At 44.3% G+C, this 13,587-nt stretch overlaps 1 protein-coding gene across 1 annotated transcript; it reads right to left on the reverse strand.

Moving 5' to 3' along the window:
• Positions 1 to 2,315: 2,315 nt before the first annotated feature.
• BMP10 (bone morphogenetic protein 10) lies at positions 2,316 to 12,652 on the reverse strand. The gene is made up of 2 exons (XM_045788398.2): positions 12,319 to 12,652; positions 2,316 to 7,774 (listed from the first exon to the last, which is right to left on the reverse strand). Exons 1-2 carry the CDS (start codon positions 12,650 to 12,652, stop codon positions 6,834 to 6,836), a joined length of 1,275 nt encoding a protein of 424 aa, XP_045644354.2. The 3' UTR covers positions 2,316 to 6,833.
• Positions 12,653 to 13,587: the final 935 nt, after the last annotated feature.

A 13,587-nucleotide genomic window follows, 5' to 3' on the forward strand; every position in this document is an offset into this window, starting at 1 on the left:
ATTTCTTTTTTGGCCATTTTTTAGCGATCTAGGATCCTGTCCAGGATCACATGTTCCGCTTAGGTGTCACATCTTTTTCGTCTTTTTTCACCTAGAACAGTTTCTCAATCTGTCTCTGCCTTTCATGGATGTTTTTGAAGAGTGTACAGTCTAGTTATTTTGTAGCGTGTCCTTCTAATGGGTTCGTGTGATGGTCTTGCATTCGGGGTCAGGTTAGGTTATGCATTTTAGGCAGGAATACTCATAAGGTGTTAGCACCGATTTTCTAGCACTGTTTCCATGCGGTGCGAGAGAGTTGGCCCTGTGTCCTGTGAGTGAAACTTTTCTACCAAATCCTGACGTGAACATGGTGCTTCCTGCCTCCCACCAAGAATCTTAATTTGAACTGAATGACCTTAATTTTTTGTAAGATTCTCAGAATCACATTTAAGAGTAAGAATGGATTGAGGTGTCCATGGGTTTTGGGGCTTCCTTCTCAGAACGAGATGGGCACTTTGGATCTGTGCTAACGGTCTGAGGAAGGTTAAGAGAGGGCGGGAACTGGTTCTTGTAAACTGACAGTTCGGCAGAGTGAGTTGGAGATAATCGCATAATCCATTTATAACCACCCAAGTTAACAAGCTCTCACCTTCTCCAAATAGGCCCCTTATTTACAAATAGTCACTTCTGGTGCAAAAGTGGGCTCCCGTCCATGTAACCGGAGTCACATGCAGCCCATCTCCTGGCATTATTTTCCTGCAACACCCCCAAGACCAATTCACATTAAGAACACTATCAGAAACTGTATTCAATGCATAATCCAAGCTCTGAAAATAATGTTTTCTCTCACTCTGTAAACCCACTACCCCCCAAAATAACTTGTAGCCGTGTCTCCCCCAGTTCGATTCCAGGCTGTCTCAGTAGATAAAAAACTCCTAGAATAATGGTGTCTGCTCCTGTGCCACCATGCTTGGGTCAGACCACAAGTGGAGAATAGGTCCAGGCATCACACTGTGAGAGACAACCACAAGTGGAATTATTTACAGAACAGAATGAATAGGTTGCTGAAGAATTCAAAATCAAGTCAGAAGAATGGCTCTCCAGGCCTTTTTAGTCCAGCCCCGTCTCACACCCCATCTTGGTTTCTCAGCTCCCTTTCCTTCACGACTAGAACTCTTGTCTTGGCCTTGTTAGTTCTCCTGATCCTGAGGGCCAAGGGCTGCTCTCTTTGCTGACGCTCTTGCCAGATAAAGCCTGTCAGCCGGGACATCAGAGGATTTTCCCCAAAAGAAGTACACAATGATTGTCCAATAGAAGGAATTTTAGTTCACCTGGCTCTGTCTCTATGCCCTTCAAATCCCACAGTCTGCCATAGAAATGAACTTCCTGCCAGAACAGGCAGCAGGGTCTGTCTGTCCACCAGGCCCACTACCCACTCAGGGGTTAGGTCTGGTCCAGGAGCAGACCTTCTATGTGTTTCCATCTGGCTGAGGGAGCTCGCTGCGTCTGGCTGTGTGCTCAGAGGCACACCATTGCAGGAAATGGGAACGGTGGGTCCAGAAGGACAAGAGAGCTATTCACGTGCTGAGGGGCTTTCATAAAGATGGATTTCATGTGTATGTGCTGCCCCAAGACCTGTGAACCGGGAAGTTATGAGGGACAGGAGGAGACACTTCAACTTCATAAAAGGAAGAGCTCCTCATAACTTTCTGCTTACCTTTGTCTCTCCTGCAGTGACTTATGCGCATAGTGACCTAGGCCACTGGTTAACTGAGTACAATCGAGGCAGAACCCCCTACAACTGTAACAGGTGCCTTAAGAAGGGGGGGCACTCCCTTCTCTTTACTAGTATTTGCAGAAAAGATTAAAAGTACTTTGGTGGGTTGCTGGGGGCAGTTACTCATGTTTACAAGTCCTTTCTAGCCTGAGATTCTATGAGGTTCAATCATCCAATTTCCGGGACACTTCGTCTGAATGTGCTTCCCAAAGTGATCTTTCATCTGCATCATTCTAAATTTGAAGAAGAAATATGTCTTGGTTACGGACCAAGAAGAGCTCATTTCATTTTCTTGCAATGTCTCCGGCATTCTTGGGATTTACAGAAAGTTGTGGGAAGTGGGAGAGCCACGTAACAGAAGCTCACTCTCTGGTTTAGAAGCTAAAGCCCAGACGCTGTTTCTTCAGGCCACGTTCTACTGATAGAGCAGGAAGGTTTAGTCCTCTTGGATTTACTGTGAGATGAAAATGTAAAAAAAAAAAGGGGGGGGCGGGGGCGATAGGAGTCGGGGGGAGTGCAGAAGACGTTTCACCCTAAGGAAAAATAAGTCACAAGCAACTATCGTCAAAATAACATTTTATTTAACACGATGACTCTGAACGTGCACATCTGGTTGACGAACACAGTGTGAAATACCCCACCTCCCGGGTAGTCTAGTCGTCACTACGGAAATGTGGACACGATGATGAATGCGCTTTACACACGAGCAGAGATGCGCACGCGCGCTGCGGTGGTTGCGCGTGACTGTGGTTCAGCGGTTCCCGCGCCTGCGGAGCTTTGTCAGGGGGGCGGGAGCGCGTGCCCCTGCCCAGTGCCACCAAGCCAGACACACACAAAACGAGTGCTCGCGTGTGAGACAAGCATGCCCAGCACGACAACGGTCATTCCTACATGAGGTTGTGGACGGACGGATACATTTCCACACCCAGAAACACCTTCTGTTTTTATGCCGCCGGTGTACGGCATTATAGATTGTCCTTCCACCTAATGTGTGCAGTCAAATGTCCTTGTTGGGAGTGAGCACACACGCGGACTTACAGCCGTGTTCCCTTTTCACTAGAACTGCAAAGGCGAGGTACGGCCCACAGTGATCCTGCGAAAACGTCCACCAGCCTTTGAAAAGGCAGCATCCCTTCCGCGTTACAGACAACTTGTAAATGGCTTTGCCGCAAAGCTTCTGGGCGTTACAGGCTGTGGATGGGTCCAGTGAGAAGTAATATGTAAAATCCTGTCTGCGGAAATCTGTTTTACTTGAAGACTATAGATTCCAAACAAAACCAAAACATTTACTAACAGTTCTGGGGAAAGTATTTAGCATTAATGTCTTGGGCCTAAAAATTACACACAAGGAAAGAATTAGGCATTTTGAGGCTGACTCCCTTGGGAGTCACTTAATTAACATTTTTAAAACATTTATAGAGTAATTGGTCTAATTACAAGTGGATTTGTCCAACTGCATCTCTGAATTGGTGGTCAGGGAAGGCAACCATTATAGTCAGGAGGAAGCACCTAGTTTGGGGAATGAAAAGCCCCAATTAAACTCTGCCTCCACTCACTGACCCGCAATCACAGCCCCTCACGGCTTGACAGTATTTGCCTCTCACAGAAAAATGACAACATATTGGTTAAATATTTTCTGGAACGCCTACACTTCAGTGAAAACTACACTATCCAGTTAAAACTATACTATTTACAAATGAGTAAATATGCCAAGGGGCTCACAACATGCTTACAGGACACAAATACACAATGTGATGGCAAGCTTATTGCGAAGTCCTCTCAAAGTAACAGGAAATATTGAGGCAAAAAGAAGAAAATACAGGCCATAAATTGTAAAGGAGCCGTATTCTGAGGAAGCATTATTTGAAAAGCGCTATTTTATCCAAGAGGGAATCACAAACATTAAAAATAAAATATTTGATATTCTACAATATATTACAAAAATAAATATATCCACCAATAAATAAGAAGAAGCCTAGAAACTTTCACATGAATATTTTGGTTGTTGGCTGTCGAAGTCCCTCTGCTACAATCCTCCTCGAGAGTCATTTAGGTGTATCAACTTCAGTGATAATTCTTCCATAAAAGAGTAAAAAAGACTGGTGTGGGATGCAGCTGGGGTCTACAACCAGAGAGGACATTTAGTGACTCCTACTTCCTAAGGATGTGACAGTTTTCTAGCTTTGCATTAACACGGTGGTGGAGGAGAGGTGCAGACACGCTGCAAGGGGCCTGATGGGAGCAGGGGTCTCCTATTAATGGTTTCTGCCTTTGCCTTTCTTGATGAAAGAAAATGCAACGAGCAACACTTGAAGAACCAATATGTGGCTTTCCATAGCGAAGAAGCAAATCATAGAAATGATGCTTATGTTTGTCCTGTAGTCTAAGGACAAACATCTGGGAGACACACCCTAATCACTGACAGCCTAGATCTTCACATGCCATTAACAGAAGAGCGATTGTTAAGTGCTTGCCCCAAGTTTTTCACCAAAACCTGGCTGCGCTGGCAGACAGCACGCAGAAAGCAGGGCCTGGCACATCCTAGTGTTCTAACGTCAGCGTGCTAATAGCAGCGGGGTGCCAGGGCCTGCACACCTGTCTCCTGAGGGCAGCCTGCTCCGTTTTCAGGAATTTTGCAAGCCGCTCGGTATCACATGGGTAGTTTGAAAGAGGCTCTGGTGAGAGTATTTACACCACTGAAATCTACAAATCAAGATGGCTGGCGGTAAAGCAGTTACTGGCACATCACTGTCATATACATTTTATCCAGAAAGAAGATTTTGATGTTGATCTAACCAGAACTATCCTGCTCAGCTGAGGTTTTACTTTGTGTCTATTATAGACAGTGTCCTTTAGAAAGGAGAAGCGGTAGCATAGGGTAACAGTGTACAGTGTGTACTATGGATATAAAGGACACGCCACACCCCACTGAGGGCTCTGAGCGCGGCTTTCCAAAGCCAGTTATACACACAGACATACTCTCTCTCTCTCATGCACGCGTGCACACCATTTTATATGGAGGCTCTTTCATAAATGAATAATTCTGAGTTGCATGGCCATCTCAAATTGTGCATCACTGTATACTCATGGAGGGTCAAAACTGCACTTTTCTGGGGCAGTGAATTCCCAGGATCTGCCCTCTGGACACCAGTGGACAGTAGATGTACAGAGCAGATGTCCAAATTAGGCAAAATGTCCTTCAAATAGCTTCCCTTACCTCTATTTTCTAGTGCAATATGAGTTTATAACCCCAAGAGGTTTGTGAAAGGGAGGCTGATGGTTTCCCAGGGTAAAAAAAATGCAAGACTTCTTAAGGAAGCATTCAACGGGGTGAGTGGGGGACAATGTACTGGAAACTGCATTCCTAGAAGTGCGAACCGTCAGTGTTGGATGCCTGGAGAAGTCAAAACAGCTTGAGAACTGCACCGTTCTGGTTCTTCCCGCACAAAGCCCACGATCTTGCATGGATGGGGGTGCTGGGGGTGCTAAGATCAAAGCCAGGGTCTCCATGTCCTTCTAACTAGCCAACTGCCGGCAGACCCGTCAGATCATCCCCATCAGGAACGATTTCCAGTCCCTTAGTCTTGGCCGGTTCCAAAGTGGGAAGACCGCAGAATGGGAGGATCGGGAAGCCTACAGGGTTTCTACGATGGGGCAAACCTGATTTCAAAATTCAGGCTTAGCTTTGGAATCATTTGCTTGCGTGTCTATTTATTAATTCATTTATTTAGAGGTATCCTTTTGGACCCTGTTTTTCTGGTTTTTTTTCCTTATACTTAAGTATTCTTCATAAGCAAAATGTTCCACAAAGAATCTTACTAGAATAAAATCAAATTAAATATTGGGAGGAAATCTAGAAATTACAGCACTACCTCCACTCACTCTCACAGCAAGTGCTTTCAGGTGGTTCCTCCCAACCCACAGCAAGGGCGCTGAAGGCCAGTGAAGACCGGGGACATAGGAATGAGAGGATATGAGGAACTGGGGCAAGAGAGCAAGAGGGAAGGAGAGAGGTGGAAAGAAGAAAAAGCAGAGGTGCAGAGGCAAGGGGGAAATAGTAAGAACTGAAGCAAAATATTAAGAAGAGCCCAACAGACAGATCCTTTCTGGTCTTCCTCCTCTTGGTCTTGGGTAATTTTATTTTGTCCAGAAGATTTAACTCTCCAGTTAAAACTGCTTATAATTTTATACACGTGTCCTAGGATAGCATCTGAATCCTTCCCCTCCTCTCCTGTGAGCACTCTCCCACCTCCTCTACCCGCTGCAGCAGTCAAGGCCGGCACACTCTGTCTTGCTTGCGATCCTGTTATCTCAGGAACATCCCGAATCCTGTTTTCATTTCTTGACCGGGTGCTGCGGTCCAGAGCACAGTGGTGCGCTCTGTGGGCTCATCCTTTGCTATGGTAGATTCAGGCCACTGCCTCTCGAAACCATCTGGTTTCTGTATCAAATAACCTCTCCCCTCAAACAGGCAGCGTCCTTTACCTGGTCCTGCTGCTCTGAGCAGTGGCACAAACTCAACTGATAAATGCTACACTTGCATATCCAATGGCATTTAGGAAATGTAATACTTCCCAGGAGGGTGAGATTCTCGGTGCTAATTATCTTGACATAAATCCTACTCAGAGAAGAGTTGACCGAGAACGTACCACTGGTTTTTTAATATATACACGTCTGACTGAGTCATGCACACACGTGAATACAATCTACCTCTACCAAACCAGAGGGGTTTTATAAGCTTATCTATGTACACATATACATACACAAATATCTACCATCTGACGTGCTGTTTCTGCTTAAGGCTTGTTGTTCTCAAACTGACATAGAGGACCATTAGGGGGGCTTGCCACTTGCTATTGGAAATGTCATTGCCGGGAAATGGCAAGTCCAAAGAAAAACAGACTGGAAGGGAAGAGACTGTATTAGCAAAATATGCATTTCGTACAACAAACTGACCTGCCCATTTCCCTAAGGCAGCAAGCCTCTATGATCTGTACACGCGTATTAAATAATCTCATTAAATAGGAACACAAAATATACACATTTACAGTTATTAAATAAGCCCAGGACTCCTCTTCTATCTACAGCCGCATTCGGAGACTGCCATGCCTTCATATTTGAACTTGTAGGTGACGACGCCCTTGTCTAGATAGAGGATGGAGATGGGCTCTAGCTTGGTGGGCACACAGCAGGCTTTGGAAGCCTTTTGGGAATTCTTGAGGTGGACCAAGGCCTGGATAATCGCATGTTTTGTGGGTGTGAGATGCTCTGCCAGGGGGTAGTTGCAAACCCCGCGGCATTCGTAGGCTTCGTATCCAGGTGGGGCGATGATCCAAGAGTCCCAGCCAATCTCCTTGAAGTCGATGTAGAGCGGGGTCCTCTTGCAGTAGTTGCCTTTAGCGTTCCTTCTGATGCGGGCAGTGGAGTCATAGATGATGTTTGACCTCATCTGCAGCAAAGCTTCTTCTCCCGGCCCACTGGAATAACCGTCCAGGCCCAAGCTGTCAAACTCGAGAAGCTGCTCGTGGTCGATCATTTCATTCAGTTCCTCCTTCTGCTCCTTCTCGCTGCTTTGGTCATCAGAAAACACGACAAGCAAGGGGACATGCTTATTCCGGGCACTGGTGTCTATTTCCAGTTGTCCCCTACTCGCATCCTCGGTTCCGTCGTGTCTGCTCTCGATGTGGACCTCCAGCTGGTGGGTGGATGAGCCCGACTTTTGCCAACGTCTAATGGCATCCGTGACATCAAAAGTCTCCCACTCACTGTTGGTTCCATAGATCTCCCCCGACACCAAGACCAGCATGCTTCTTCCACCCTCAGTGTCCCCTCTGCTCTCTAGTACCTCAAAAATGGTAATTTTCCTGTCTACTCCTTCATACATCATGCGATCTCTTTGTACCAGTGTGTACAACCTGAGTTCGGCCATGAGAACCTCTTCATGGTGAGGAATGGACACATTGAAGAGGAGAGGGTATTTTCGGAGCCCATTGAAACTGGCTGGCTGCGAAAACAGATCTTGGGGGGGGGGCGGAGAAAAGACAAAAATCAGATTCATAGTGTGTCACAAAGAAAAACAGATGCTTATTTATGCAATAAGAGGGCCTGTCTGTGCGGGAAGCTTGAGACAGAGAAATGAGGGTGATGACCGAAGAAAACAGATGCAATGTTAGCCTTCTCCGATAGAAAATACTGAAAGGTCAACGGTAGAATGCTAAACTGACTTAAGCTGCCAAGACTAAGATGGAAAGTGGTTGCCTAAGGAATGGGAGAGCACTCTCCCAGCCTTGCTTGCATAGCTTATCAGCCACAGAATTACAGAGCTGGGAGGGACCCTGGAGATTGTGCAAGCAAGCCCCCAATTATCCTAACCAGTAAAAAGCCGTCAATGGAACATGGGGTGGTTGTCGTTTTTGGAAGCTTTTCAGGGATGAGCGCTTCATGGCTTCTCATATTTGCATTCATAATGGGTGAAGATTCCCCACATGGTTGGCTGAGCACTGGTCTTCCTCAAAGGCCTCCATGTAGATCAGGGGTTTGTAAACTATAGCCCATGGGCCATACTGGGCCTGCCACCTATTTCTGGAAATAAAGGATCAGGGGAACACGGCCTGGCCCATTGCACTACAATGTCAGATTTGGTCCACTCATGGCCCACAAAACCTAAAATGCTTACTATCTGTCTGACCCTTTACAGAAGAGTTTCCTGACTCCTCCTCTAGGCACCAAAGTCTGACAAGGTCAACAAGCTAGGCATAAACCAAGGGGGTCACTGAGGTTGAATTTTGGGTGTGTGGACTTCGACAAGGTGGAATGGGAGAAAATGAACCTTGGAATAGATTGGTTGCTATAGTCTTGTACCCTTAACAACTGGCATGGAGGTTGGCACTAAGAATCACTCAGAATGTTCATGAAATGAGTTGTTAAAGGTTCTTTAGTCTCAGAAGCACACCTCCAGATATTATCACGTTGACTTCCTGAGAATTTTATAGGAGCCCCAAACTCCTGTACACTTGCCCCACGTAATACATGACTGCAGAATATCCCTGAAGGCATCTGCCATCCATCAACGGGTTCCACACACCAGAGTGCTAGGGACCACCAATGGAGGGGGTCTCTATCACCTTTGGCAGTGTTTTCCCAACTGTATACCCAATTCATTATTTTACTAGGGTCCCTGTTCCAGGTTGTACTCTTTCATATTTTTCTTCAACTTTATATGATTATTTTTATACTTAATATCTCTTTTAGGCCTGTCTTAAGCAACAACACTCATGAAATGAGGGGATTGAGGGGATTGTCATGTGGATTTTTTTCTGACCCACATTAATGAAAATATATAATAATTTCACATGACTCACAGCTTTCTCTGTGAAGCGTACCACTTAAAATCATCTCATACACTGCCAGTGGGAACTACTGTTCAATGAGATGAATTCAAACTCTCTAGCATGACTCTGAAAACTACGACCAGGCCTCAACCTCTTAATCTAATCATAGTTCCCATTCATCCCCTATAGCGCATGGAACATTGTAATTGAACAATTGATATTTGTTGGAAGGTTCAAGAAATTGTAAACCATCCTATTTGGAGTAGACCGATGTTGTCACCATTTTCCCAAACACTCCTTCGCCTTGCTATATACTGCACCTCTGGAGATGTGTTTCTGACGTGGCAAGCCTTCTCCCCTCCCCACCTCTCTAGCTGTGAGCCCTCCTTGTGAGATGTTCCCTTCTTCACCTCCCTATGAAGTTCACTGCCTTCTGGGTCACTTGAATATTTACTCTTTTTTTTAAAGTTTTTATTTAAATTCTAGTTAGTTAACATATAGTGCAATATTGGCTTCAGGAGTAGGATTTAGTGATTCCAATATTTACGCTCTGTATCTCGCCTTTGAGCTTTGCCATTTACATCCTTACATTTCAGTTTTCTTTTTATGAATGGGTCTTCCCAACCAGATTGCCATCATGCTGGCAGGTAGCCCAGCTTAAGCTCCTTCTACGCCTCCAAGCTACCACGATGTCTTAAACAGAGGCAATGTTTTCAAAATGTTGACTAGTTGATGATTCTGGACATCAAATCAAATTGATTTATGGGCATGGCATAGGTCCTTAACACATCAATTAACTTGGGAGTTGTCCCCTCGTATGAGAATAGAGAGACTTGACTCTCCTTGGACAGGGAGCATGAGAAGACCAAAAATAGGGGAGTAGACTAGTCACTCCATCCACGAGAAAAGTGTAGAATAAAAGCTCATGGTAGTGGGAGGAAGGAATTAATTACAAAGGAGCCCAAGGAGACTTTTGGTGGTGGTGAATGTGTTCACTATCTTGATTGTGGTAATGGTTTCAGAGGATGTTTCTATGTGCCAAGACCTGTCAAATTATACACTTCAAATATGTGCAGTTTACTGTATGTCAATTATACTTGAATAAAGCTGTTAAAAAAATAAGCTCACTCTGCATGGGCAAACATACAAAGTTGTAGATGGAAGTGTTGCATTCTAGGCAAGGGAACTGATGTTCGCTGAGTGTATTTAAACGTGCCAGTGTTTTGCAAACACTGTTTCGTTTAGTTCTTACAATGACTATTTATTGCCATTGTGTTAATTTTACATCAGAAGAAATCAAGCTTCCACGCAGAGGACGGACTTCCCCAAGACGACAAAGCGAGGTCAGAAGTGGTGGGAATTAAAGTCGTGTTTTTTCTACTTTAGAGGTGCATTTGTTTTCCCTAGATCAGTTCGATTTGGAGGAGGGTTTTTTTGGTTTTGGTTTTGGGGGGCAGGGCGAGTTTGGTCTTTGTCTCCTAGGCGGCTGCACTGTGCAGACCCAAAGAGTCGAAAGAGAGAGGAACAGCCACTAGAGCCAGCCCAGTGCAGGACTGACGCCCTCAGAGCTGTGCGTTCCACCGCAGACCGGTAGATGTGCGGGCAGCAGGGGTGTCCACAGACGGATCCCCTCCTGATTTCGCTGGTCTCCAATAATAAGAGCCTCTGTAAACTCCACTTCCTGACCTGCAGCATGCAAATCCTCTACAGGAGAAGTGAAAACTAAAAAAAACTTCTGTTTTCTCTAGGGATGTGAACACTTTCCCACCCACGCTCCGAGCCAGGCACCCAGGGCTCAGTGCTCAGAAGTGCCAGGAAGGGTTCCCATGGAATGAGGCTATTTATTTTCCATTCAGACTCACCCCCAAAAGGAATCTGTAATTTCAGTTTGCCGTTTCCATTATGTTACTAAATGTTACTGAGTAACATTTCCAATGTGTTACTAAATACCTAAAATTTTGGCAGCTATCTACATTTTAAAGGCAAATGGTGTCTTCAGGACTGATCAATACCCACTCCACGTTTCCTCTAATGCCTACAATTTAAGGAATTCCTTAGTAATAACTAATGTTTGCTCAGCAATTCATCGTAAATGCAGTGCTTTCTTACCTTTTTGAAATCGCTCAGTTGTGTTACATAGCTATATTACCCCCAATTTACAGATGAGAAAATTGAGGTTCAGAGAAATTAAGCTAATTATCCACAACTACTCAGTCAACCCTGGCTCAAAATTCCAAATCCTAAGCTATTTCTTCGCTACCCGCCTTTCTGCTTTTAAGAACAGCTGGCCAACATCAATCAAAACCCTCTTTTGTATCTGGTTAATGACAATGGTAAATATTAAAGAATTCATTTCTTTGGACCCAGATCTTTTACTATGCATATTAATTAATATATATTAATATATAAATAATATATAATGTTAATATATATATTAATATATATATACATATGTGTGTGTGTGTATGTATTTTTTGCCTCCTGGCACCACAGTCAATAGAAGACTGACTTACTAGGTCATACATTTAGTCCCTGAATAAAGCTGGGGGAGCTGACATCGTTTTCCTGCTGATATTTAAAGCTTGCGCATTGCTATTCATGAAGACACTGAAATAAGCTGGATCCTTAACTGGGCCGTGCATACTTCCTGGACATTACAAACAGTGATTCAAGGATGGACACATCACACAAACACAACGATACTTTAGGAAGAACCTCTAAAATTCAAATTTTCATCCTGTCTGAAAATTTCTTAAATAAGGTCAGAAAATGGAAACACATTCAAAGTTTGAGTGAAGTACAAGTCATGACTTTTGGTTTTTGTCTATTTTCACTCTAAGTAGAAGCTGACAAATTTTTTTAGTCAATTAAAAGACAAATGGAAACTGAGACCTATTTGGAAAATGACAAAGGTATAGTAGTAACCCAACAGTAATTTCTTGTTATTACTTGCGGTTCAAATTTAAAAATTTTAAAGACTAAATTATGATGTCAGAACGGTAGACACTTCATGACTTTGGATTAAAAGATATTCTTTAGTACCTTTTAATAACATTTGGGAAATGACCATGAAAATGGTATAGACCAAAATGAGCATTGTTTTTGAGTATCTGTGTAGATACACCCTTACACAGACGTATCCACCCTTATCTATATTATTTCTGTGCCCTGTAAATTATCGCTTCTTGAAAAAAATCCAAGCCAAATTTCATCAATAAAATGTAAACTCACCTTCGTTCTTAAAACTCCTAATGATGTTGGCAGAGGGCATGGCGGTCCGATCTGTGGCAAATTTGTTGTAGAGCTCCAGCATGTACTCCGGGGGGTCCACCTTGGCTGAATTCTGCGAGGGGATGTCAGATAGGTTCAGTGTCTTGAGAAATTCATTTTTCATGCTCTGCAGCAATGTGTTAAAGTCGACCCCATCTTGCTCTGAGAAGACATCGTCGAAGAGGGGCATATCTTCTTCCAGAGGCGACTGCTCCAGGCTCATGATGGGGCTGCCAGAAACCGAATGAGCCACCAAGCAGAAGAGAGCGCACAGCTGCAGGGCCAGAGAACCCATGACTCTGCTCAAGCCCCCAGGCCAACCCAGGAAGGTTTAGCTCTCCTGGGCTCTAAGTGGCAGTTTTATCTTGTGGAGAGTTAATGTCTCGTGTCACTGGAGACAAGTTTGGAAACTCTTCGCCTCTCTCCCCCTCCCCCCCACCACTCTTCCTCTGCCCCCAAAAGTCAGGTTGCAGTAATTGGATAACAAAATCCCCTCTAGGGGCCTAGCCTTTCTTATCTCCCTAGTGTAAACTTGTGCACCAGATTTTGTTTCTATCTCGCGATCCTTTTTTCTTTTAATGAGCATTTTATAAACATTTCCACATTCTGACACTGCCTAAGAGATAGGACAATTTTCTCCTTGCAGAAGCTCTGCTTCTCTTCCTTTCAATTCACTTCCTTTTGGCAGGAATGCCTGAATTCTGCTTTTATGTGGTTCGCTTTCACACATGCATAGAATAGATACGAAGAATCCACGCCATACACACCAGCGGGACCACGCATTAACTCAAGTGCTGGGGTTTCCATCTTCGTATCAGCAGTGCTGAAGAAAGACCAAATACCCAACACCTCCAAGTGAAGTTGATAGATATAAATGCATTTCCATAAATTTCTAGAAGCTTACATTTTTAGAAACAGGGAAGTATAAACTTCGTGGTCAAGGGCCTTTTTCATACAGATCTGATCTGGCTAAGTGGCTTTTGAAAAATAGGGTGAGTGTGTAATTATAATAGCAACTCAAATTTATTAGGTGCTTTCCTATAAACAGGCGTTGTGCTGTGCGCTTTACATCTATCACCAAATGTGCTCCCTACAATAACCCCATTATTATGCCCATCGCACATATGGGTCACGAAGGGTCCATAACTTGCCAGGGGTCACAGAGCCGCAACGTGGTAGAGTCGGGATTTGAACCTAGGCATTCCGACGCTTATGAAAAGGAAAAAACAA

Source organism: Ursus americanus, chromosome 7 (assembly GCF_024610735.1).
Source record: "Ursus americanus isolate L20-20 chromosome 7, mUrsAme1.1.p, whole genome shotgun sequence".
Classification (NCBI taxonomy): Eukaryota; Metazoa; Chordata; class Mammalia; order Carnivora; family Ursidae; genus Ursus; species Ursus americanus.